Here is a 27,120-nt window from a genome sequence, read left to right as displayed (position 1 = left end):
ATGCCCGGAGCCACGATCAGCGACGGCCTCTGTCGCCTCTCGGCCTACCTGGAAGAACTGGAGGCCGTGGAGCTGAAGAAATTCAAGCTGTACCTGGGCACGGAGGTGGAGGCGGGCAGGATCCCCTGGGGGCGGCTGGAGCCAGCCGGGCCGCTTGACACCGCACAGTTGCTGGTGGCGCACTGCGGGCCGGACGCCGCCTGGCCGCTGGCGCTGGGCCTCTTCCAGCGCATCAACCGGCGGGACCTGTGGGAGAGAGGACAGAGAGAGGACCCGGTGAGGGGTAAGGAGGCCGCAGGTCCCGCCGGGGGCCCTTCCGCTAGCGACAGTCGCCGCGCGCACAAGACCCGGCTCTTGCTTCTGCCCTTGGCCTTGCTTGCGCTGCGTTCTGCCCGCGACGCCCTCGCTCTGCCCGGAAAACGCCTGCTTCACCATCAGAACCCGGGAGGCACTACCTCGTGCGCGAGTTCTTTCCTCCCGCTCCGGGCCTGCCCCTGGCCCTCAACCACCCCAGCTGGCTTCTGCAGCGCCCCGATTTCTCTCACTGTATCTCCTGTCCTATGAGATAATCACAGTGCTGCTAACACCCACTCCCTCCCATAACACAGCATCCACGGTGCACAGGACGCGCTCCGTGCTTTCCAAGGTGTACAAGGACGCGCTCCGTGCTTTCCACGGCGCACAAGGATGCACTCTGTGCTTTCAGTGCTGTGTGAGAGGTATTGTTAGGATCACCCCTGTTATAGAAGTAAGGAAACTGAGGCTCAGAAAAACACGATTTGCCCCCAGACAAGAGTTACTGGGATAAAACCCGCAGAGGGTTTCAGGCGACGCGCAGCAGATACCAGCTGCTGTTGAGGGTGGCGCAGATGAGAAAACAGAGACCCTGGTTTGTAGAATTTGCTACTCTCCATGGTGTAAATACTCCCGGGAGGGCTGATTTGAAGTTCCCAATGTGATGCCCACTGGCTTGTAATTCATAGAAATTTAGGGGCAGATTCTCTTGAGCTGGTGAGGCGTGATGACAAGAGGTCTCCTCAGATCCGGTCTCAGGTGGCTCCTTCTTTCCCTGTCTCCATCATCGGAGAAACATTGCAGAGGCCTCGGACTGCGGGAGTGTGAGACGTTCCATCTTTACTCAAGAACACCTATGAAAATCAAAGCGCTATCAGCAATAAAGAAAAAAGAATAAATGTATTCATTTATGATCTCATATAATTGTTTTACTTATAGAAGTTCTACATACTTCTTATAGGAAATTCAAATAATGTACAAGTATGAAGTGCCCCCCCCTTCTCCCATTGCACCTAAACCTCTCCCCGGCATCACAACTGATGACTTTGGGCAAGCATCCTTCTCTAGACTGTGTCCTTTCAATTCATCGAAAGGCAGCCCCATGGTCTGAAGCTCAGCTTATTTTTAGCTGTGTGGTGCTGGAAAATCGGTGTACCTCTCTGGGCCTCTGTTGCCTCATCAGTAAGACAAAAGGGACTGGACTAGCTCAGTGGTTCTCGCATGTTAATGTGCGTGGGAATCATCCAGACACCCTGCTGGGAAGGTAGAATCCGAGACCAGCAGGTTAGGGACACCAGGAATCTGCATTTGGATGTGGGTGGTGTTCATGGCACACTTCAGAAAACACTAAGATAAAACATTTCTGGGGGTGCCTGGGTGGCTCAGTCGTTAAGCATCTGCCTTCGGCTCAAGTCATGATCCTAGAGTCCTGGGATTGAGCCCCACATCGGGCTCCTGGCTCAGCAGGGAGCCTGCTTCTCCCTCTGTCTCTGCCACTCCCCCTGCCTCTCCCCCTGCCTCTCCCCCTACTCATGCTCTCTCTCTGTATCTCTGGGTGTCTCAAATGACTAAATAAAATTAAAAAAAAAAAACTCTGACGTCTTTGTCAGCTGTAATATTCACTGATCACCTTTTTATTTATTTATTTATAAAGATTTTATTTATTTGACAGAGAGATAGAGTGAGCACAGAGGGAGGGAGGGAGAAGCAGACTCCCTGCTGAGCAGGGAGCCCGATGTGGGACTCGATTCCAGGACCCTGGGATCGTGACCTGAGCCGAAGGCAGACGTTTAACCGACTGAGCCACCCAGGCACCCGCTTTTTTTTTTTTTTTAATTGTGGTAAAGTGTGCCTGGGTGGCTCAGTCATTAAGCGTCTGCCTTTGGCTCAGGTCATGATCCCAGAGTCCTGGGATCGAGCCCCGCATCGGGCTCCCTGCTCAGTGGGGAGCCTGCTTCTCCCTCTGCCTGTCTCTCTCTCTGTCTCTTATAAATAAATAAATAAAATTTTTTAAAAAATAAAATAAAATAAAATTGTGGTAAAATACACATAACAAAATTATTATAAATGAATTAGACTCTTCTAGATATGTCATAGAAGTGGATTCATAGAGTGTCTTTTTGTGACTGACTTATTTCACCCAACATGTTTTCAAGACTCATCCATGTTATAGCATGTGTCAGAGTTTTCTTCCTTTTTAAGGCTGAATAATATTCCATCGTATGGAATGCACACACACACACACAAACATTACATTTTAATTCATTCATCATTTACAATAACCGAAAGGTAATAGCCTTGGGTTGTTATTGATAATAATGCTGTTGTTAACATGGGTGTACAAATATCTCTTTGAGGCTCTGCTTTCAATTATTCTGAGTATGTACTCAGAAAAGAAATTGCTGGATCAAATGGTAATTCTATTTTAATATTTTAAGGAATGCATTGTTTTCCATCGTGGCTGCCCCATTTTACATTCTCACCACAGTGCACGAGGTTTCCAATTTTCCCACATCCCCGCCAACACCTGTTATCTCTAGGTTTTTGTGTCTTTTTTTCACCCCCATTTAAAAAAAAAAAAAAATCTCTGTGCCCCAGGTGGGGCTCGAACTCGTTGCCCTGGGATAAGGAGCCGCACACTCCACCGGCTAGCCAGCAATGCTAGCCCTCTGTTATATTTGTTCAAAGCAGCCATCCTAATGAGTGTGAAGTCCGATTTCTGTCATTTGTGATTAGTTTTCCCTGGGCATCACCTCAGTCCTTGTTTCCTACAACCTCACACATCCGGTTTTTGGTAAATCCCCGTACTTCCAGCTCCAAGCACTGCCTCCCAGTGCTGCCACCCAGTGGGTAACCCACCTTGCGCTCGGCTAACTGCCCCTAGCTCTGCTTTGCTTCCCACCCCACCCCCATCCCCCACGGCTTCTTACAAGCTTTCCCCACTCAGCAGGCACAATAATCTTTACAACCATTGATTAAATCATTCCCCTCCCTTGTTTTGAATCCTCCAAAGGCCTCCGTTGTGAATAGACTGTAATCCAAACTCCTCGACCTACTCCCACAAGATCTGGCTGAGCCTGTCTCTCCAAACCCACCCAGCACTTACCCTGAAGCTCATTCCACTCCAACTTCATTCCTATCTTGTGTTACCGTATTCTTCCCAAGGACTTTTACCCTTGCTGTGTGTGTGTGTTTTTTTTTTTTTTCTGCGTAGAACAACTTTGCTCATATATCTGGCCCCTTGCCATTTAGATCTCGGATTAAGTGTCTTATATGGTGTTCTGATTACCCCCCATTCACCCCATTGATGGAGGAGGGATAGCCCTCCCTAAATGGTTTTGGATGGCTGGACATATGACACCAAACCCAGGACAGATGAGACTGACAACAGTCACATGCACTCACAGCCCAGGGGAGGAGACCCCACGCACCATGCAGGTCTCACAGGGTTGCACTCAGGAATACAGTGAACCCGCAGGGGCTGTGGGAGGCAGGCTTTGTAGACGCAGGAGCATGGGGTGCTTTGTGATTCCTGAAAAAAGGATGAGATTGACTTGTTTGAATGATTTCATGGGCCAGCAGGGAACTGGAACGTTTGAGAATGAGGACCACCACGTGAGGTGCACTAGGTCTAGGAGATAGGGGATGAGGTGGGGGGCAGCTGGTCTACTTCTGCTAGGAAAACTAGTCAAGTGGGGAGCCTGTCCCACTGGGTGAGGGCATACCTGGCCAGAGCACCAGAACTCACACTTAGGCTCACATTTTGGGGGTCCAGTGAGGCTCAAAGATGCCCAGGAAACATTTGGAATTTTTGATCTTACAATACATCCACAGAAAAGCCTTTCCTGGCCACCCAAACTAAAATACTACTTTCAATCACTCTGTTATGTACCCTTGTTTAATTGTAGATATAACTTTCATCATTACCTGAAGTTATATGAAGTGCTTATTTTTAAATTTTTTAAAAGATTTTATTCATTTATTTGAGAGAGAGACAGAGCATGAGCAGGAGGAGGGGCAGAGGGAGAAGCAGACTCCCCACTGAGCCCAGAGCAGCTAACCTGGGTCTGGATCCCAGGACCCCTAGATCATGACCTGAACCAAAGTCAGGCGCTTAACTGCCTGAGCCACCCAGCTGCCTCTGAAGTGTTCATTTTTGATGTGCTCAACTCCCCACACCGCTGGAATATAAGGTCCATGGAGCAGAGCCCTTGTTTATGGCTGTGTATCCAATGCTAGCAAAATTTGCCTGGATAACATTGGTGCCCAATATCTGTATATTTGTTGGATGGATGGATAGATGGATGTGTAGGTGGGTGGGTGCATGGATGGATGAGACATGGCCAAGGACTGAAAGAGAGGGAGGAAATCCAAGCTGACTCACAACTTCCTGCCTGAGGGGATTTGTTGGATGGGTGGAGGTGCCAATCACCATGATGTGCACTCAGGAAGGAGAGTGGGTTATGAAGCACAAGTGCTTTCAACAGTGCATGTGAGGTGACTGCCAAACATTTGGGGTGTGGATGGGCAGAGAATTATGTAGACAGTTTGATGTAATAGTAACTAATATTTTTTAAATTGACATATGACTTATATTTGTTTCAGGTATGCACAGTAGCTAATATTATAGCAAGCTAGCCAGAAAAATGCTAGCTGATCTCCTAACATGTCTCTTCCAGATACTCCACCTGGTGGCCCATCCTTACTGGGAAGCCAGTCAGCATGTTCTCTGGAAGTCTTTCCTGGAGCTCCAAGAAGAGGTGAGCTATGAGCCATGTAGTTTGTAGAATGCACAAGCCACATGAATCAGACTATCCAACAGAGTAGATCAAGCAAAAAAAAAAAAAAAGACATTTATTTAATGTTGCCTATAACAAGAAATCTTGGGCTGGGTGGTTGCAGAGTTGATGTAGTAGATCAATAACACCATAGGGGCACCTGGGTGGCTCAGTTGTTGGGCGTCTGCCTTCCGCTCAGGTCATGATCCCAGGGTTCTGGGATCGAGCCCCGCTTCGGGTTCCCTGCTCAGTGGGAAGCCTGCTTCTCCCTCTCCCACTCCCCCTGCTTGTATTCCCTCTCTCGCTGTGTCTCTCTCTGTCAAATAAATAAAATCTTAAAAAAAAACAAACAAACACCGTCAAAGCCCCAACTTCTTACTGGTTCATTTGTCCTGAGACTTGTCACCTCATGGTTGCAAGGTGGCAACGAAATCATGCAAGTGAATTCCAAGCAGGGGAGAAAAGAGAGACAGAAGGCTTTTTTCCTTGACAGAGAATTGTTTTATTCAGGAATAAAATCCTTTCAATGAGCTTCCCCCTTCCCAGTGGTCATCCCCCTGCCCCCTGCCTCGGTCAGGACTGGGGCACATTCCCAGACCAGCCACTGGCAACAGGGAATGAGATTGCTCATGACTGGTTTAGCCAACATTCATCCTCCGGGGCTTGTGAAGGGACAGCATTCACTGGAACCAAGGGATCAGCACCATTACCTTAATAAAATCAGGATTGTTGGCAAGGAAGAAAGGAGTATGGGTTGCGGGACAGACAGCACCATCATCAACAATAACACCAATGATTCTGGACACCTTTCAAGGCTCCTTAATGCACTGGGCATAGCACATGGCCAAATACTGTAACTCCATCTTTGTTTTCATCCTTACTTTAAGCTTTTCTATTTTCCTATGTTCTCTGCTGATACTTGCTCCAGCATGGATATACTTTGAAAGCATTATGCTAAGTCAAATGAGCCAACACAAAAAAGATCCTGTGTGATTTCACTTATATGAGGTACCTAAAGTAGTCATATTCATGAGACAGAAAGTGGTCGCCAGGGGCTGGGATAGGAGGAGGAATAAGGAGTTAGTGTCTAATAGGCACAGAGTTTCTGTTGAGCATGATGGGAAAGTTCTGGAAACGGACAGTGGTGATGATTGCACAACTTCGCAAATGCACATAATGTCACTGAGTCCATCAAACACTTGAAAATGGTAAAAATGCTAAATTTTAGGTTATGTATATCTTACTACAATTAAAAATAAAAGAGTACATGCATTCCTTTTGAGAGCGTCCTGGGATCAAATTTAGATCTCTTGTTTACCTTCCTTTGGGCAGACAGTATGGGCCTCCAGTGATATCCAAATATAAAAGGATACATTTTCATCTGGACCAGGGTTCCCCCACCTGAGCACCACTGGCACTTTGGGCTGAATCATTCTCTGTTGTGGGGTATATCCTGGGCACCGTAGGATGTTGAGCAGCATCCCTGGCCTCCACCCACTAGATGGTAGTAGCCTGCCCCCCACCCCCAGTTGCTGCAGCCCAAAATATCTCCAGACCTTGCCAGAAATCCCCTAGGGGGGACACCATCACCCTGCTGAGTATCGCTGTTCTAGATTATGCATTCACTTCCATACCAAGTTGATTTCCCAAAGAGACTTTAAGCATGGGACTTATAGAACAGTAAGTTCTCTGGTGCAGATACGAATCTGCCTTTTTTCTTTTTTTAAAAATTTTATTTATTTATTTGAGAGAATGAGACAGAGAGAGCATGAGAGGGGGTTGGGTCAGAGGGAGAAGCAGACTCCCTGTGGAGCAGGGACCCCGATGCGGGACTCGATCCCGGGACTCCAGGATCATGACCTGAGCCGAAGGCAGTCGCTTAACCAACTGAGCCACCCAGGCGCCCACGAATCTGCCTTTTTTCAAAGGGGGCACGGAAAACTTGGCAGCATTGCCTTCTCAAACTTAAACGTGCTTGCAAATCACGCAGCAGTCTTGTTAGAAGTGCAGTTTCTGATTCAATAGGTGGGCAGTGGGGCTTACCTTTGCATTTCCCACCAGCTCCTTGTTGAGCCTACAAGGGATTTCAGTGTCTCTTCACTGGGAGGACCCGAGCCAACCGGTGGCTGAGATTGACGCATTCCTTAGGTGCCCTTGTGGTCTTCCATCAGCTCCTGGGCGTGGACCACCGTTTGAGCAGCAAGGATAGAATACTCTGTAAGGATAGTTCCCATGTTAGTGCCTCTGCTTCCCAAAGAAAGGGGAAATCTTGATAGAGAAGTACCAAGGTTCCCAGGCTCCATCCAGAAAACCGTCCCATGGATATTGCAGAACAAGTAGGCACTAGACTGTGGTTTGCTTTAACTCATGAATCCGTGAACGGTTGCTGATGAGTCTCCCACGGACTCCTCATTCCTCCCCGTTAGATCCCCGGGAAACCTACAGGGACTATGTCCGCAGGAAGTTCCGGCTGATGGAAGACCGCAATGCGCGCCTAGGGGAATGCGTCAACCTCAGCCACAGGTACACCCGCCTCCTCTTGGTGAAGGAACACTCAAATCCCATGTGGGCCCAGCAGAAGCTTTTGGACACTGGCTGGGGACAGGCGAGAACCGTGGGACACCAGGCCAGCTTCATCCAGATGGAGACCCTCTTTGAGCCCGACGAGGAGCGCCCGGAGCCGCCGCGCACCGTGGTCCTGCAGGGAGCAGCAGGGATGGGCAAGTCCATGCTGGCCCACAAGGTGATGCTGGACTGGGCCGACGGAAGGCTTTTCCAGGACAGGTTTGATTACGTCTTCTACATCAACTGCAGGGAGATGAACCAGAGCACCACCGAGCAGAGCGCCCAAGACCTCATCTCCAGCTGCTGCCCTGAGCCCAGCGTGCCCCTCCAGGAGCTTGTCCGAGTGCCTGAGCGCCTCCTATTCATTATTGATGGCTTTGATGAGCTAAAACCCTCTTTCCACGACCCTCAGGGCCCCTGGTGCCTCTGTTGGGAGGAGAAACGGCCCACAGAACTTCTCCTTTGCAGCCTGATTCGGAAGAAGCTGCTGCCCGAGCTGTCAGTGCTCATTACCACCAGGCCCACCGCTTTGGAGAAGCTCCACCGCTGGCTGGAGCACCCCAGGCACGTGGAGATCCTGGGCTTCTCTGAGGCAGAAAGGAAGGAGTACTTCTACAAGTATTTCCACAATGTGGAGCAGGCTGGCCAAGTCTTCCATTTCGTGAGGGACAACGAGCCCCTCTTCACTTTGTGCTTCGTCCCCATGGTGTGCTGGGTCGTTTGCACCTGCCTCAAGCAGCAGTTGGAGGATGGGGGGCTCCTAAGGCAGACATCCAGGACCACCACAGCGGTGTACATGCTGTACCTCCTGAGTCTGATGCAGCCCAAGCCGGGGAGCCCGACCCTCCAGCCCCCACCCAATCAGAGAGGGCTGTGCTCCTTGGCAGCAGATGGCCTCTGGAATCAGAAAATCCTGTTTGAGGAGCGGGACCTCCGGAAGCATGGCCTAGATGGGGCGGACGTTTCTTCCTTCCTCAACATGAACATCTTCCAGAAGGATATCAACTGTGAAAAGTTCTACAGCTTCATCCACCTGAGCTTCCAGGAATTCTTCGCTGCCATGTACTACCTCCTGGATCCCGGGGAGGGTGGGTCCGGCCCGGAGCAGACCGTGACAAGGCTGCTGGCTGAGTACGGGTTTTCAGAACGGAGCTTCTTGGCCCTTACCGTCCGTTTCCTGTTTGGACTCCTGAATGAGGAGACGAGAAGCTACCTGGAGAAGAGTCTTTGCTGGAAAGTCTCGCCTCACATCAAGGTAGAGCTACTGCAGTGGATCCAAAGCAAAGCTCAGAGCGAGGGCTCTACTCTGCAGCAGGGCTCCCTGGAGCTCTTCAGCTGTCTGTACGAGATCCAGGAGGAGGATTTTATCCAACAGGCCCTGAGCCACTTCCAAGTGGTCGTGGTCAGCAACATGGCCACCAAGATGGAGCACGTGATTTCCTCCTTTTGTGTGAAGAACTGCAGGAGCGCCCTGGCGCTGCATTTGCATGGGGCTGCCTACAGCACGGACGAGGATGATGGGGGGAGATGGGCTTCGGGGTCCCAGATGCTGCCCGCACAGTCGTAAGTACTCGGGGGGGCTCACTCTCCAAGTTCTTGCTCTCAACCGTGTTTGTGTCCTCAACTGGGGTTGATGTTGTCGCCACCCCAGGAGATACCTGGCAATATCTGGAGAAATGTTGGGTCGTCACAACTAGAGGAGGTAGGGGGTTGCTGTGGCATTTGGGGGATGCAGGCCAGGGATGCTGCAAAGACACCCCAGAGTGCCCAGGACGGCTCCCCACCACAGAGGATGGTCTGGCCCCCAATGTCAACAGTGTCCAGGTTAGTGACCTGCTCTTAAACAGTATCCATTTGGACTAAATTGGGGCCCCAGTCAAGGAGAGCATATCCAGCCAACAAATATTATCAAGGGTGTTTTTCTATAGGGTGCAGACAGTGTGAGTAAGCCAACAGTGCCCCTGCCAACCCAGACATCCTAATGGGAAGGGAGAGAGACAATGAACAGTAAATAAAGAAACAGGCAAACAAGAAAAAAAAATTGATCATTCAGGTAGTTTCAGATGGAGAGAAGCGTTATAAGGACAATAAAACAGGGTGGTGGGCGCCTGGGTGGCTCAGCTGGTTAAGCGACTGCCTTCGGCTCAGGTCATGATCCTGGAGTCCCGGAATCGAGTCCCACATCGGGCTCCCTGCTCAGCAGGAGGAGCCTGCTTCTCCCTCTGACCCTCCCCCCTGTCATGTACTCTCTCTCTCTCTCATTCTCAGTCTCTCAAAATAAATAAATAAATCTTTAAAAAACAAATAGAACCTGGGCTTTTATAGCATCCTAACACAAGAACAATACATTTTTAGAGAAGTGGCAAGACAAAGCAAAAGGACACTGAGTTTCTCCGGAGGTTAATTGTGGGAAGGCAGAAATATGGGGGAAACTAATGGGCTGATGTGTTTGTGCAGGTTTGTCTTGGAGCTGTAGGGGAGGAAAATTCTCTTCTCTCTTTGGGTCTCTGGCTGAGCCTAAGAATTCAACTGACATATGACAGATTCACAGGAGAAAAGCAGACACAGTTTATTGAATTTTCACATGTGCTTGGGAGCCTGCACCACAGCAGGAGGCTCTCATTCATTCGGATAAAAAACAGTCAACTTGTAAAGAATTGACAGGCCATCTGAGGACATGTCAGGCTGAATTTCCAATCAGCTTTATCATGTCATTACATAGAGAGCTACATTAAAGGATCTCTGAAATTAGGCGCTCCTGGTTGGCTCAGTCAGTTAAGTGTCCGATTCTTGATTTCGGCTCAGGTCATGATCTCAGGGTCCTGGGATCGAGCCCCGCATGGGGCTCCCCACTCTGTGGGGCGTCTTCTTGTCTCCCTCTCCCTCTGCCCCTCCCCCACCTCACATGCACTTGCTTGTGTGTGCTCTCTCTAAAATAAATAAAATCTTTAAACCTAAATAAATAAAATGAAAGATCTCTGAAATCAGGGGTGCGCCTGGCTCAGTCAGTGGAACATGTGACTCTTGGACTTGGGGTCATGAGTTTGAGCCCCACATTGGGCGTAGAGTTTACTTAAAAGAAAAAAGAAAAGAATTAACAAGACAAAGGGCTTTGGGCTGGGGGGCAGTGCAAGGCAACAAGGTTGTTTATATAGCCTTCTTGGCCGGGGGAATTCACTCTCTGGTGATCAGCACGCCCCTCTTCCTTCTGGTACAGGGAGGAGACCCTTCACGCAGGAGATTGATCCGCTCTCAGGGAAGAAGGGCCAGATGGTGGTGGGGTAGGGGGTCAGTGACCCTCCTGCCTCTGCCTCTTTCTCAGACTCCTTCAGCTCAAGACATTTGAGGTGCCACCACCTCTTGGGGTAGTGTGTTCTGAGCCACCCAGGCGCCTCTAAACATAGGTTTTAAGACAGACTGTATAACTAGAAGTAAATCAGAAGGCCTTACAGGCCGCATGTCATGCCCTGTGCCATGTGAGTCAGCCCGTTCTCCATCCCAGGCCGATTCAGAGGAAGGGACTGTCATAAAGATTTTAGAGATTCCAAAATTACGTATCTCCCAAAATTCCCCAGAAAGTGCAAAGCTTCTAATTATAGCTTGGTCTTTCTGGTTACCAGCCCCACCCAGAAGTTCACCCCGAGTCAGCTCATGAGAACAAAAGCTTCTCCTATCACCCAGAGAGTCCAAAGGATTTAGGAGCCCTGGGTCAGGGACGGGGTCAAAGACCACATATTAGAATGAGATGGTCCTAGTGCCCTTACCACTTAGGAAATCACGAAAGTATTAGGGGCTCTGTGCCAGGAACCAGGGGCAGAGACCAATATATATACTTCCTATTCTCTCCTAAACAGTAATTATAAATGCAAATGCTTGCCAAAGCTAGAGTGGGGGGTGGAATAATGCCCCCGCCCCCAAAGACACCTGCACCCTAATCCTGGAATCTGTGAATAGGTCACCTCCCAAGTTAAAAGGGACTTTGCAGGTGTGATTAAATTCAAGATCTTGAGGTGGGGATTGAGGTCTTGGATTATCCAGGTGAGACACCCGCCTGGACGCTTGCCCTGAGACTCCTTTCAGACTTCGGACCTCCAGAACTAGAAGATAACCGACTGTGTTGTTTCAAGCTGCTATGCTCGGGGAACAGGATTCAGATATCGGCAGGCTGGCCACCATGAAACCATCGAGGTTTCATGGAACAAGGTCATCACACACCCGGCTAGGGCGCCCTGCAGTTGCCTCGTGCTCATGAGGTCCCTGTGCAGCTGGACTTGGTGGTTTTTCAAGAAAGTGTGGAAACCCCTATTTTCATGTGAGGCCTCCTGATGTATAAATCATTGGAGGAATTCAGCTCCCAGGCCACAGGCTCATGATTTCTGGCTCTGGATCTTCAGTAGAGAACATCGTAATTTCATCAGCTGGAAGAAAGAGAGGGACTGCAGAAGACCACTAGGTTCATCTGTGTTTCTGGAACGTGCCAGAACACCTGGGAGGCTGTCTGAAACACAGATTTCAGGGATGCACCCCCAGAATCTCTGATGAAGTGGGGCTCCTGTTTCTGCCAGGCTCCCAGGTGCCGCTGCACCTGGCCTCCCTCCCCCAACTCTGCTGTTCAGCAGAGGTGAGGGGAAGGGTGGAAAAGGGCTCCCTGGTGTTAAATCAACAAGGAGCAAAGCCTGAACATTTTCTGCCCGGTCTGGGTGGGCTGCTAATGCTTGTGGGGAAAATAATAATAATAATAATAATAATAATAATTACAGTGGGATATTTATTTTTATTTATTTTTTTTTTTAAAGATTTTATTTATTTGAGAGAGAGAGAATGAGAGAGAGCACGAGAGGGAAGAGGGTCAGAGGGAGAAGCAGACTCCCTGCTGAGCAGGGAGCCCGATGTGGGACTCGATCCTGGGACTCCAGGATCATGACCTGAGCCGAAGGCAGTCGCTTAACCAACTGAGCCACCCAGGCGCCCTACAGTGGGATATTTAAAATACACGCATGAGGGGCGCCTGGCCGGCTCAGTCCATAGACTGTGCAACTCCTGATCTCAGGGTTGGGAGTTCAAGCCCTGAGTGGGGCTTGGAGCCTACTTTAAAAAAGTAACCAGTAAAGACGACAAATACTTCATAAAGCGGGAAGTGACACACAGTCCCCATACAATCGTTGTTCCGCGTCTGGCACAACCAGGCTTTGTCCTGTGTCCCCTCCTTGCAGACCCGAGAAGAACGTTTTGCCAGAGGCCTACAGCAAAAGGCTTGCTGCCTCCCTGAGCACCAATCCGAACCTGACGGAGCTGGTTTTGTACCGCAACGCGCTGGGCAGCCGGGGGGTGAGGCTGCTGTGTCAGGGGCTCAGACACCCCGGCTGCAAACTTCAGAACCTGAGGTGAGTCCAGGCGGGCCTGCACCCCTGTCTTCAGGGGGCTCCGTCAGAAAGACTAGACGGTGGTGCTCGCTCTCACTGCCCTCACGAAGCACCACAGACTTGGGGGCTTAAACAACAGAAATTCATTTTCTCACGGTTCCGGGTCCAGGTGTGAGCGGGGCTGCTGGGTTCCGGGTCCAGGTGTGGGCGGGGCTGCTGGGTTCCGGGTCCAGGTGTGGGCGGGGCTGCTGGGTTCCGGGTCCAGGTGTGGGCGGGGCTGCTGGGTTCAGGGTCCAGGTGTGGGCGGGGCTGCTGGGTTCCGGGTCCAGGTGTGGGCGGGGCTGCTGGGTTTGGGATCCAGGTGTGGGCGGGGCGGCTTTCCCCTCTGCAGTCTCCTCTCTGTGTGTTCACATCTGCGTGTCTGTGTCCATTTCCTCTTTCTGTAAGGACACCAAGTCACAGCGGTGACCTCATTTTAATTACTTCTTTAGAGACCCTATTTCCAAATACAGGCACACTCGGAGGTACGGGGCTTTAGGATTTCAGTGTATGAATGTTGGGGGACGCAACTCAGCCCATACCTACCAGAAGCAGTCAGTAGAAATTCCAGCATCATTATCTCCTGCTTCTCTTATTTTATCTCCTCCTTTCCAGGCTTCCTACCTCAAATCACACTCCCCGATTTCAAAGCGGAGTGCACAAAGCCTTAGTAATTAAAACAGTCTGGTGCCAGGGGCGCCTGACTGACGCAGTCGGAGGAGCAGGGGACTCCTGACCTCCGGGGTCCTGAGTCGCAGCCCCACGTTGGGCAGAGATTACTTAAAAAAAAAAAAAAAAAGTGAAGATGGTAAATTTTACCTTATGCATATTCTACCATGCTGTTACCAAACATGGCACTATTAAGGCATGGCTTACAGAAATTAGATGACAGCCAGCTGAGGGAACCAGGGGGGTCTGGACCCTGACCCAGAACACAGCCCTGCTCCCGTAGCCGGAGTCCTGAAGGGCAGACACAGGGATCAGGGCCCAGCAAAGCAGGCAACCATTTTGTGAGCAGGACATGGGCCCGATCCCAAAGACATAATAATAAATAATACCATACTTTCTTGAACCCGTGCCACGTGCAAGGAACCATGCCAAGAACTTATATTACATATGTCACCAACTCATTCAGGTCAATGCCATCAGCCTTGCTTTCCTGCAGCTCAGGGAGAGACGCAGTGATGAGCAAGCTTCCACGGGGCCGGCGCGTTCCTCGGGACCCACTGGCCATACGGCACCTCCTTCTCCAAGTGAAGGAAAAGCCGTAGAGCAGAGCTAGTAGGAGGGTCTAGAATTCCTCTCTAAGGGCACCTCTGTGACAGCATTTCCTTCACTGCAAAGCACCAAAACATCTTATGTTATTCTTGTTGCTTTTATTTATTTTTTTATTGACGTATCATTGACATACTGGAAAACTCAGGGGTGGTTTTTCTTTAATGTATGCACAAGCTTGTGCAAATGTCACCACAAACTCTGGGTAAAATTTTCCCCACAGCAGAAAGAGACACCCTAGCCCTTAGCAGACACTCCCCAACTCCCCCCCCCCCCGGCCCCTGGCACCCCCTGATCTCCTTTCTTTTACTTTAGAAAAAGGGGAGAATGGGTATAGACCAAAGCAAGGGGGGACAAAGGACAAGGGGCAGAATCCACCACCACGGTGACCTGGCCCGTCTCCCCTCCCTCCCACCCAGCCTGAAGAGGTGCTGCGTGGCCAGCTCTGCGTGCCAGGACCTCGCGGCCGCCCTGATGGCCAACCAGAACCTAACAAGGGTGGACTTAAGCTGCAACGGGCTGGGGCTGCCGGGCATGAGGCTGCTCTGCGAGGGGCTCCGGCATCCCAGATGCAGGCTTCAGGTGATCCAGTGAGTCTCCGCACCCTCTTGATGCAAGGCCACTGCTGTAGACAAGCCACCCAGCATCCCCTGGGGGGCTGCTTCACTCCCCTCTGACACTTGTGGTCACAAATGTGTGGGGTTTCCCGCAGCAAGCAACTCTGCCACACCAGTGGAGGGGTCCTACAGTTCCCTTACAGTTTAAGTCCATTCTGCCACCATCTACCTGGAGGTGGCGTCACGTCCCACAGGTGAGGGCTTGGTCCCCTGAGATGCCCCCTCATGCTTCCCCCCCCAGCTTCAGAGTCAGTTACAAACCCTGGTTGTCACCTGGCTTCTGAACCTGCCTCGGGTTTGATTAATCTCCTAGGGCGGCTCAGAGAACTCAGGGAAACACTTACCTGTTTATTAAAGACTATGGTGAAAGATGCAGATGAACAGCCAGTGGAAGAGCCACATGGGGTGAGGTCTGGGAGGGTCCCAGAGCAGGAGCTTCTGCCCCACGGAGCTGGGGTGCGTCACCCTCCCAGCATGGACGTGTTCACCAGCCTGGAACCTCCGAGCTGTGTGCTCTTGGGGTTTTATGGAGACTTCCTCTTGTGGCCCACAGATCATTAACTCCATTTCCAGCCCCTCCCCCCTCTCTGGTGGAGGGTAGGGGGCAGGGCTGAACGTTGCCAGCCTCTCATCCTGGCATGGTCTCTCTGGTGCCCAGCTGCCGACGGGAGCCCACCTTTTAGAACCAGAGATGCTCCTAGCGTTCTTGTCACCTAGAAAATGCAGGGGTTTCAGGAGCCCTGTGTCAGGAACCGGGTGGGGGCAGAGACCACCACATGTGTTTTATACTGTCTCCTGCCACGTCTCATCCTGTTGCTGACAGTGAACTCCTACTCAGCCTTTCGAGAACCATCTCAAACTCCCCAGAGTCTTCCCTAACTGTGCACGGTTTGCCAAACCTGAGTTAGGCGTCCCCTCCACTGTGACAGTTTTAATAAACAGTAACTCACTGTCCAAGCACCTACTGTGTGCCCTGCATGGTTCTACACCCTGTCCTTTTACTGAAGTATGTAGTCGTTGCAACAACCTTGGGAAGCAGGTGCGATTATTATCCTTATTTTAGAGGCAATGAACCTAAGGCACCGTGGCAGCTCCCTGAAACATGAAACAGACTTGCTGACAACTTGCTCGAAGGTGCAGGGCTAGTGAGCGGCAGAGATGGACATACCCAGGTCTTGAGCTCTAGAGACCCCACCCTGAGCTATGGTGCACTCCTGCCTCAATGGCACCACCTTCACTAGAGGATACTTGCTTACCCCTCTGCATCATCAGACGGGATGCTCCTTGCTGGAAATGATGAAGTCTTGTTCATCTCTGAGCTGTAGTGACACATGTGTAGGTTCGTGTTGGGTGATTCAAGGGGCTAGGGGATGAGCCAGCAGGTTAGAGGACAGCAAGATGGTGCCCTCTTCAACGTGTCTTTCCTCCTGAGGTTGAGGAAGTGTCAGCTGGAGGCTGGGGCTTGCCAGGAGATCGCCTCCGTGCTCAGCACCAATCGACACCTGGTGGAGTTGGACCTGACGGGAAATGCGCTGGAGGATTTGGGTCTGAGGCTGTTATGTCAAGGCTTGAGGCACCCAGTGTGTAGGCTGCAGATCCTGTGGTGAGTTCTTGATGGGGTCAACTTAAAACACAAGTCTCCTTGTATTGAGGGATGGTATAAAAATCCATCCACTATCTGTACACCCAAGGCTGTTTGTAACAGCCTTATTCACAAGAGCCCAAAGGTGGAAACAGCCCAAATTTCCATCCACAGGTTGTGGATGTGGGTAAACAAAATATGGCATATACATACGAGGGATATTACTCTATCTTTAAAAAAGCATGAAATCCTGACACATGCTCCGACGTGGATGAACCTGGAAGACATGATGTTAAGTGAAATGTCAATCACAAAAGGACAAAGATGATATGATTCCACTTATGATGTCCCTAGAAGAGTCAAATCCAGACAGAAAGTAGAACAGCGGTCGCCATGGGACCAGGGCAGGAGGGAATGGGGAACTGTGCGGAGTTTGTGTTTGGGACCATGCAAAGTTCTGGACATGGATGGTGGTGATGGTTGCACAGCCTTGTGAATATACTTAATGCCACTGAGTCATACACTTAAAAAAAAATGGTTAAAACAGGGCTGGTTCAGTTGGAAGAGGGTGTGACTCTTGATCCTGGGGGCGTGAGTTCGAGCCCATTTGGGTTGGGTATAGAGATTACTAAATAAAAAGGTTAGAATGGTATAAAGTAAGCTTTACACTCAACGTGGGGCTCAAACTCAAGACCCCATCAAGAGTTGCACACTAGGGGCGCCTGGGTGGCTCAGTCGTTAAGCGGCTGCCTTTGGCTCAGGTCATGATCCCAGGGTCCTGGGATGGAGCCCCGCATCGGGCTCCCTGCTCAACAGGAAGCCTGTTTCTCCCTCTCCCACTCCCCCTGCTTGTGTTCCCTCTCTTGCTATGTCTCTCTCTGTCAAATAAATAAATAAAATCTTAAAAAAAAAAAAGAGTTGCACACTCCACCGACCGAGCCAGCCAGGCACCCCACGTGATATATATTTTACCACAATAAAACATAAATAAACAAACATCAAGGGGATAGTAACATCAGTGACAAGCACCATAGAGCCCCCTAAAATAAAGGCCTTCCACAAAAACTCCTGTGGTCACCAGTGACAGACACCCCATCTCACTGTGGTTGAAGATAAAAGTGAAATTTGTTGGCCTCTCTGACCAAGAAGTCCGGAGGGAAATACTGGTTTCAAGCACAGCTGAATCCAGGGACTCACGTGGTAAAATCAAGACTCTGTCTCTGTCTTCCCTTTCTATATATAGGAAGACAATATGCTAAATGTCAACCAGGGACATCTTTGAGGGACAATAGTGTTTTCCTGCCCTATATTTGTATCGGTTAAGGCACTTCTAACAGCACCCCAAACACATTACTACAAACTTATGGCATTGCATCAAAGAGAGGTTGAGGAATCACACGTGATGGGCACAGAAATGTTGTTCTGTATTTTCTTGATTATTTTAGCCAAGAAAATGCATTGCACTAAAAATAAAATAAAATACACATATCATAAAATTTACTGTCTTACAATTTTTTTAAAGTAGTCTCTGCACCCAACGTGAGGCTCAAACTCACGACCCCAAGATCAAGAGTCGCACGTTCTACCAGCTGAGCCAGCCAGGCGCCCCTACCATCTCACCATTTTGAGGCATACAGTTCCGTGGTAGTAAGCACATTCACACTGTTGTGCAAACATCACCACCGTCCGTCTCCTGCATTTTCATCTTGAAAAACTGAAACTGTCCGTTCAACACGGACTCTCCATCTCCCTCCCCCGGCCCCTGATAACCTCTGTTCTACTTTCTGTCTTTATGAATTTGACTACCATAGATACCTCATATAAGTAGAATCACAAAGTATTTGTGTGTGTGTGTGTGTGTGTGTGTGTGTGTGTGTGTGACTGGCTTATTTTACTCAGTATATTTTCAAGGTTCATCCACGTTGTAGTGTGTTTTAAAGGTTCCTTCCTTCTTACGGCTGAATAACATTACGTTGCATGGATAAACCACAGTTTGCTTATCCATTCAATTTATCCACCGATGGACACTTGCTTCTACCTTTTGGCTATTTTTTTTTTTTTTTTTTTTTTTAAAGATTTTATTTATTTATTTGTGAGAGAGAGAATGAGAGACAGAGAGCATGAGAGGGAAGAGGGTCAGAGGGAGAGGCAGACCCCCTGCTGAGCAGGGAGCCCGATGTGGGACTCGATCCCAGGACTCCAGGATCATGACCTGAGCCGAAGGCAGTCGCTTAACCAACTGAGCCACCCAGGCGCCCTACCTTTTGGCTATTTTGAATAATGCTGTAAACATCGGGGTACAAATATTTCTTTGAGCCTTTACTTTCAATTCTTTGGGCTATGCAACCAGAAATGGAATGGATGGATCATGTGGTTATTTTTTAATTTTTTTTTTAAGTTTTATTTATTTATTTATTTGAGAGAGAGAGACACAGCGAGAGAGGGAACACAAGCAGGGGGAGTGGGAGAGGGAGAAGCAGGCTTTCCTCTGAGCAGGGAGCCCGATGCGGGGCTCGATCCCAGGACCCTGGGACCATGACCTGAGCTGCAGGCAGACACTTAACGACTGAGCCACCCAGGCGTCCCTATTTTTTAATTTTGCATGGAGCTGCCATATTGTTTCCCAGCACCACTGTACCATTATTCACTCTTACCGACAGTGCATAAAGTTTCCAATTTCTTCACGTCCTTGCCAACGCTTGTGATTTTCAGATTCTTTTTTTTTTTAAGTCTTAAAAAACTGTATTATTATCATTTTTTATAATGGCTATCCTAATGGATGTGACATGGTGTCTCGTGGTGGTCTTGATTTGCATTTTCCTAATGATGAGTGGTGCTGAGCATCTTTTCATGTGATTTTGGACCACTTGTTTCCTTTCTGTGGAGAAATGTCTATTCAAAGCTTTTGCCCATTTTTTAAAAAAATGAGTTGTTTGTTTGAAAACTATTACGATTGGGGATAGGGAGGATAAAATTGGCGCTGTGTGGAGAACTCCATGATGCTGAGTTGGATTTTCTGCAGGTTGAAAATTTGCCACCTCACTGCGGCTGCCTGTGAGGATCTCGCCTCCACCCTCAGCGTGAACCAGAGCCTGACGGAGCTGGATCTAAGCCTGAATGACCTGGGGGACCCCGGGGTGCTGCTGCTGTGTGAGGGCCTCAGGCATCCCCAGTGCAAGCTTCAGACCCTCCGGTGAGTCCTGCTTTGCTCACCATCACCCGAGTCCAAATCCACAGTCCTTGCTCTTATGTCTGGGCTTCCCGGGATCACGCTCACGTGACCCCTCTTCCCGTAACTAAGCTCTAGGATTTTTCTGCCATAGGGCATTTGTACAAGCTGTTCTTTCATCCTGGGGTGCCCTTCTGCTTTGCTAACCCCCCTTTTACCCTGGTGACATCTGTTTTATCTGTTAGGACTCAAAACAAATTCTTCTTCCCCATGCATGCCTTCCCTGACCCTTGAATAGGGTCTAGATTCCTAGTTGTGGGATTTAATTTGATCTTATGCTTCTCAGCATCACGCATTAAAACTCATCATTCGCGTGACCTTCCAAAAGTGCAGGGGCTCTGTCAGCTCTATACCCTGATGGCCACTATAAGAACTGATTCAGGGGTGTTTGGAAATACATATATTTTAATTTTTTTCTTAAGTTTTTTTGTTTTAATTCCAAGTTAGTTAACATATATATTTAAAGATTTTTATTTATTTTGACAGAGAGAGAGACAGTGAGAGAGGGAACACAAGCAGGGGGAGTGGGAGAGGGAGAAGCAGGCTCCCCGCGGAGCAGGGAGCCCGATGTGGGGCTCGATCCCAGGACCCTGGGACCATGACCTGAGCCGAAGGCAGCCGCTTAACGACTGAGCCACCCAGGCACCCTCGTTAACGTATTTTTAAATGAGTGAATGCATGAATACACCCAAGGAACAAAAAGAAAACACTGAAGGCTGTCAATTGTCAGAAAATCATTTTTTGGGGGCGCCAAAGGAGAGTCTGTCTGTCCTTCAGAAGCCCCATCTACTATTTGATGTCGTTCACGCTGGAAGGATTTTTTTTTTCCTTTTGAGGCATTGTGAATCACGTACCTTCTATTGCTTTTGTTACATTTGGAGAAGTGCCCTGTTTCTTCACATTCTTCTCTCCACCCCATCTGGTACCACAATATCACTATGGACCCACACACGCCTCTGCTTTAATTCTGTCTCCTTCATTGGCACCCCAAAGCTCATCTACAGGCATGCCTGTCTCTATTTGATGTAAACGATACATCTCACCAATGTCTCCGCCCCACTGACCATTATACATTCAGGATGCGCTGACCTGGTGCAGACACATCTAACGCGTTCCTTTGAGCTGACCTGCATGCCATCCTCTGCAAACACCAGAGGCTGTGGAGTCACGCCCCTCCCCCCACCCCCACTCTGCTGTTCCTTCTTGTACGTGTCCCTTTCTGAACCCCAGTGAGATCCCACCCCCGGGGGCCGAGTCGCACACTCAGCCTGAATTTGCATCCCTGATAGCTCAACCCTTCTGAATAGCTCTCTGGAAAGATCGGCAGTTTACTCTTCCACTCGCAATTTAGGAAAGCTACTTTGCCCGTTATCTTTATGGTTATTCAACTTTCTATCTTTAAAGCCCTGGTGGGTGTAAAATGTTCTTAAATGGCATTTCCGTGTTGATGTGCTTATCAGCTTTTTTGGTTTCCCCAGTCTGTGAATTGCCTATTCATATAATTTATTTATTTCTGTGGTATGTGTCCTACATTTGTCTTGATGCGCAGATGTTCCCTGTTTCAGACATTAATCTTTTGTTGACTGCATACCTTGGAAATGTCTGCTCAGCGGGTCACCGATCTGTCAAATTGTGGATGCTTTCATCAAACAGAAATCTTTACGTTTTGATGTCAAATCCATACGTATTTCTATGATTTATATTCTTGTGACAGGTCTCAGAAATCCTTTGCCAGGCACCTGGCTGGCTCAGTTGGTGAAGCAGGCTGACTCTTGATCTCGAGGTTGTGAGTTCAAGCCCCACGTTGGGTGTAGATTACTAAAATAAATAAAAAATAAATAAAACTTTAAAAAAAAGGAATCCTTTGCTAGTACACCATTGCAGGTGTACTCAGTTTCTTCTTTGTGTTTACATGTGTGGTTAGGCTTGGTTCAGTTTTCTTTTTCTAATTTTTGCGATGCCATTTAATAAAGGATCCATGCTTTCCTTGCTGATTTTAATGCCAGTCCCATTGCAAACTATTTTCCCATATTGCAGGGTTTTTTTTTTTTTTTTAGGTTTATTTATCTAAGTGATCTCTACATCTAACATGGGGCTCAAACTCATGATCCTGATATCAAGAGTCCCTTGCTCCTCCGCCTAAGCCAATTAGGCGCCCCTCCCCCATTCTATGCTCTCCACGTGTCTGCGCTCCTAATCTAATTTCCTGCCATTGTAATTGCTGTAATTTGTTACATGCTCCACTGTTAGGAAGAGTCTGTCTTTTGCTTTTTGTTTTTGCAGATTTTCAGTTATTCATAGATATTTATTCTGCCATTAAATTTTATTTTATTTATTTAAGAAAAAGATTTTATTTATTTATTTGAGAGAGAGAGAGAGAGAAGGAGCAGTGGGGAGGGGCAGAGGGAGAGAGAGAAGCCAACTCCCGGCTAAGCAGGAAGCCCAATGTGATGTGGGGGTGGGGGTGGGGCCTCCGGCTGAATCCCAGGACCCAGAGATCATGACCTAAGGCGAAGGCAGATGCTTAACCATCTGAGCCACCCCCCTGCCCTTCTGCCATTAAATTTTAGGATGCATTAAAAAAAAAATTATTTTTTAGAACACATTGGTCCAGTTACCCCAGCGTGGCTCTTATTGACTGAGGCCAGGCTCCTTCTCTTGTCCAGACACATCAGGCCAGACAGACGTTTACATTTACACAGATCCTGTGCGTCACCCTCGAAGGAAAGGAGAGTTCAGAGTTTCACCGTATGGGAGCTATATCTCAGGCAGAAATGTCTGAAAACTAGGAAAAAAATACTATACTCTGAAATATAGCACTTCTGACTCTCTGAAGCCCCCCCACAGTCTTCCGACTTCAAGGGCAGGGACTGTGGCTGAGGGGGCCCCAGGTCTGTGACCTTGAGCAGTGCACGGCGTCTGTCTGTCGGGGCCTAGAAGCTCACGGGTGTCATAACAACGGGTGTGACGCCATTTTCCACCCAGCAGATATCGCCAGGAGCAAAGGAAGTAATGCTTACAAATCACTTGCTGTTGGGGAGCCTAGCCGGCTCAATCAGAAGAGCATCCGACTCTTGACCTTGGGGTCGCGAGTTTGAGCCCCACGTTGAGTGTGGGGATTACTTAAAATAAAGACAAGATGAGACAAGACAAGGAGACCTATGTAAATCATTTGTTGTTATGGGTCCATGTGTTCAGAAAATCCCCGTGTTGAAGTCTCAGCCTCCAGGCCCTCAGAGGGTGGCCGCTGGTGGAGATGCAGTTCTGGAAGCTGGAAGCTGGGAGATCAGGTGTCGGCGAGGGCTCCAATATTGAAATTGGGAGGGGCACAACCCAGCCCATTACAGGGGCTGTTGCAGATAAAATTAGTTCGGGTGGGGTGCCTGGGTGGCTCAGTCCGTTGAGCGTCTGCCTTCGGCTCAGGTGATGATCCCAGGGTCCTGGGATGGAGCCCGGCATCGGGCTCCCAGCTCCGCGGGAAGCCTGCTTCTCCCTTTCCCTTTGCCTCCCCCCCTGCTTGTGCTCTCTCTCTCTCTCTGTCAAATAAATAAATAAAATCTTAAAAAAAAAATTGGTTCAGGTGAGGGCCTGCTGGAGCGAGGCGGCCCCGAGTAAGGTGTCCTCATGAAGAAGGGAAATTCGGACACAGCACACACACAGGAGGATGCAGTGTGAACATGGGGGCAGAGATCGGGGTGATGCTTGTACAGGGCAGGGAACACCAAAGACTCCCCGGGGCAGAGCCTGGAGCAGGTTCTCAGGGCCGCGGAGGGAACCAGGCTCCCAGCGCCGTGAGACAGTCAGTTTCTACCATGTGAGCCACCAGCGTGGGTACTTGTTACAGTAGCTGCCGGACGCTCATACCCTGGCACCCGTCCGATGCCCAGCCCATACCAAATATTCCTGTGCTCCTTCCTTCCTGCTCCCCTCTCTCTTTCTTGTTTCTCTCTCCCTTCTGCCTGCCCACCCGCCTGCCCCTTGCTTCTCCCTTCTTCTGTCTGGGGGCACCCGGCACGGGAGCCCTCCCCGGGGACGTCTGCGGCCTGAGTGAGCTGGGCTCTGGGCGTCCTGTCTTCCAGGTTGGGCATTTGCAGGCTCAGCTCGGCCGCCTGTGAGGGTGTCTGCACCGTGCTCCGGGTCAACCGCCACCTTCGGGAACTGGACCTGAGCTTCAATGACCTGGGGGACGCGGGCATGTGGCCGCTGTGCGAGGGGCTGCGACACCCCACCTGCAGGCTCCAGAAACTGTGGTGAGCCCTGGGCGCTGGGACGGGTGGGGGGCCGGTGGTGGGGGCGTGTCCCTGTCGTTGTGCGGAAGGGCCAGCCCTCCACGGCCCTGGAAGACACCGGGAGCCCCGAGAGGTGGACAGAAAAGCTGCAAACAGCTCACAGAGGAATTCGTTCTCTGTGGGATGCAAACACAAAATGCCTCACTTTCCCTTCGCTCATTGCCTGTAAACATTTGCTGTAAAATTCCCCTTTCTGTTGACATTTACTTGCGCAGATGCCTGGCTCTTCAGTGACCTTTATAGAATAAAAAATCAGTCTGCTGCAGTGTGAATTCCAGCCAAATGTGAACTGTCCCTTCCTCCTCCTTCTTTCTCCCTGGAACCTGCCCAGCCCCCACCCCGAATGACTGTCTGTTTCTATTGTGGTCGTTTCTGCGTCTCTCGATTATCTGGGGACCTGGGTAGGTGGGCATCGAGACGGGGGCTCAGGCACAGCACTTTCCCCTTACTGGTGCTGCTAGGGTCCCGGGGTGTCAGTATCTCCCCCCCATCTGGCAGGTATCCAAAGGCCACCTCTGTCTTTGGGATCACATGTGTGTTCTTACGGGACCCCCACCCACACCCCCAGGAAGTGCCCCAACTGCTCAGTCTCCTGACATGGAATCTGGGTCGACCTCCTTGCATAGCCCCCTCCCCCACCACGGGTCTCACCCTAACCTTCCTCTCCGGACCCTTCTGCACCACGCTGGTTTTTTCTCTTCCTCTGCAAGTCCAGAGCTGTTATCTTGTACCTCCTTTTGGAAGCTGGCATCTCTTGTCTCACAAGCTCAGCCAAACTAAGATTAAAATATTTCCACTTAGCATCCCAGCTGTGATGGTACTTCTTTCCGACGGTTGCTGTGAGGAGTGAATGACGAAGCAAACAAAGCCCTTAGCAAGGTGCTCAGCACAGAGCTGGCCCTCAGTAGATACTACTACCTGTTCTTATTGTAACAGCAGAGAATGCAGGGAAGAAACACAATGCGAGGCAGATTGGAAATCAGAGAGAATCAGATGGCATACTGTTTGGGCAGGTGGCAGCCCAATTCATACTGGCTCCGGAGGGGGGGGGAGGAGGGCTTATTGACTTGTGTCACTGTCCTTGCTTCAGGCATGGCTTGATCTAGGTGTTTGGACACTTTTTTTAAAGATTTTATTTATTTATTTGATAGGGAAAGGGAGAGCACCAGGAGGTGGAGTGGCAGGCAGAGGGAGAGGGGGAAGCAGGCTCCCCGCTGAGAAAGAAGTCCGACGTGGTGCTTGATCCCAGGACCCTGGGATCATGGCCTGAGCCGAAGGCAGCCCTCAACCACCTGAGCCACCCAGACACCCCTAGGTGTTTGGACTCTTGATCTCTATTGTCTTCCGTACTTGTTGCTGTATTGATTCCTCTCTTGAATAAGTTTAGCCTTGATCCTGCTTGGTGGCACAACACCTGCAGCTCTAAGGAGGACTTCTTCTTGCCAGGTCTGAGTTCTGAAAGAAAAACTCCAGGAAGCAAGTAAGGTTCTGATTTACCCGTTTTGGGTGGGTCCTCTGTCCAACTGAAACCGTTCATGGTAACTGGAGACATGGAAACCAACCAACTCAGGCCTGGATCCTGAGCTGAAGGACAGTATGAACCCCAGATGGACTGAGACTGGGGTTTCAATGAGAAATTGGGGTAGAATTACCAGGAAGGGAAGTGGGTACTTGACTGCAAAATCAGTGGGCATCCTAGAGAGATGGAGCTGTGAATTAACAAGCATCCTTAAATGCCTCTCTTAAATGTTTTCCATCACCACGTTGGCCTTAACCAGGACCAGTTGGGTTCTACTCTGCTTTCTCTTAAATTGGTCCCCTGAAAACATCATCCTGAATCCCTCTCAAGAGACTTTCCAAAATAGCTCCTTACGTTTCTTCAACCGCTCCTTGTCTTCCACAGGCTGGATAGCTGTGGTCTCACAACCAAAGCCTGCGAGGATCTTTCTTCTGCCCTCATGGTCAGCCAGACCCTGACGGAGCTCTATCTGACCCACAACACCCTGGGGAACACAGGGGTCAGGCTGCTCTGCAAGGGGCTGAGTCATCCCGGCTGCAAACTTCGAGTCCTCTGGTGAGAGATGGGTTTCTGGTTCTGAAGGAGACAGGGGCATGGGGCTTGGAGGTGGGAGTGAGCGTCAGTAGTCGAGATCCATGGTTCGGATGGAAAAATAAGCTAGAAATTTGGAAACATTTCCTTCGTGTGCTAATGTGTGCAATTAGTGTGGATTGCCGAGGAGGCCTTACTTTCTGTCCTCACTAGCTGGGTGACTTTGGGTGATTCACTGAGGACCGACTTCCTAGTCTGTCAAATGAGGCCGTTGTAGCTTAGCGAGAATCTGGAATTACTCTGCCAGGCCTCAAGTTCTAATTCTGTCACTTCCCAGTTTTGTGATGGGTTTCTGCAAATCGTTCCACCTCTTGGCTCCTCAGTGTCCCCCAGACTGAATGAGCAGGTCAGGGACATACGCTGGTGTGTAGCTTGGAGTCCAGCCTGGTTCCCGATGAGATCTGGTTTCCAACGAAGTACTAGATAATGAAATTATGGTAATAAGGCAGGAGGCGTGATAGATTTGAATGCCACAGCAGTGGCCTGGAATAATGTGTCCCGCTCTGTGTCCTCAGGTTATTTGGAATGGACCTAAATAAAATGACCCACAGAAGACTGGCAGCCCTTCGGCTAATGAAACCTCACCTGGACATCGGTTGCTGAACACCACTGGCTCTTGGAGTCAGGACAGAGGAAGTTGGTCCCAGGACCAACGCGTTAGTCAACGTGTGATACCAGCCTCTTTTATGTCCTGCAAACTCCCACGCAGGTTAAATCCCTTCTGCTTGGGGACTGTCATCAACGTGTGATGGAGCGTGGAGCGTTAGTTTTGGGAATGCAGATGTCATGGAGAGAACTTAGGACAGGGCCCCAGATGGTTCTCAGCAAAGGGTGATTTTGCACCCCTCACCCTCCCCGGGGCAATTGGCAATGTCAGGAGACATTGGGGTGGTGTTGGGAGCTACTGGATGTAGTGGCTGGAGGCCACGGATCCTCCCAAACAACCTGCAAAGGACAAGACAGCCCCCTACGGCTAGAG

General features: G+C 49.8%; 1 protein-coding gene across 1 annotated transcript; it reads left to right on the top strand.

Annotated features, from left to right (window-relative positions):
* NLRP12 (NLR family pyrin domain containing 12) lies at nucleotides 1–26,744 on the top strand. Its single transcript, XM_027619352.1, has 10 exons — nucleotides 1–283; nucleotides 4,974–5,054; nucleotides 7,499–9,200; nucleotides 12,851–13,021; nucleotides 14,734–14,904; nucleotides 16,364–16,534; nucleotides 19,536–19,706; nucleotides 23,822–23,992; nucleotides 25,935–26,105; nucleotides 26,657–26,744. The coding sequence occupies exons 1-10, from the start codon at nucleotides 1–3 to the stop codon at nucleotides 26,742–26,744; spliced, it is 3,180 nt and encodes a 1,059-aa protein (XP_027475153.1).
* Nucleotides 26,745–27,120: the final 376 nt, after the last annotated feature.

Source organism: Zalophus californianus, chromosome 17 (genome assembly GCF_009762305.2).
Source record: "Zalophus californianus isolate mZalCal1 chromosome 17, mZalCal1.pri.v2, whole genome shotgun sequence".
In the NCBI taxonomy this organism is placed as follows: Eukaryota; Metazoa; Chordata; class Mammalia; order Carnivora; family Otariidae; genus Zalophus; species Zalophus californianus.
Note: the sequence above shows the minus strand (reverse complement) of the source record. Positions and strands in the feature narration are given on the sequence as shown.

Excerpts from the sequence above, each read along its gene's own strand:
- NLRP12 (XM_027619352.1), top strand. The coding sequence starts at position 1 with ATGCCCGGAGCCACGATCAGCGACGGCCTCTGTCGCCTCTCGGCCTAC. Across the intron at positions 5,055-7,498 it reads TCCTGGAGCTCCAAGAAGAG|ATCCCCGGGAAACCTACAGG; the intron begins GTGAGCTATGAG and ends CCTCCCCGTTAG. Across the intron at positions 14,905-16,363 it reads TGCAGGCTTCAGGTGATCCA|GTTGAGGAAGTGTCAGCTGG; the intron begins GTGAGTCTCCGC and ends TTTCCTCCTGAG.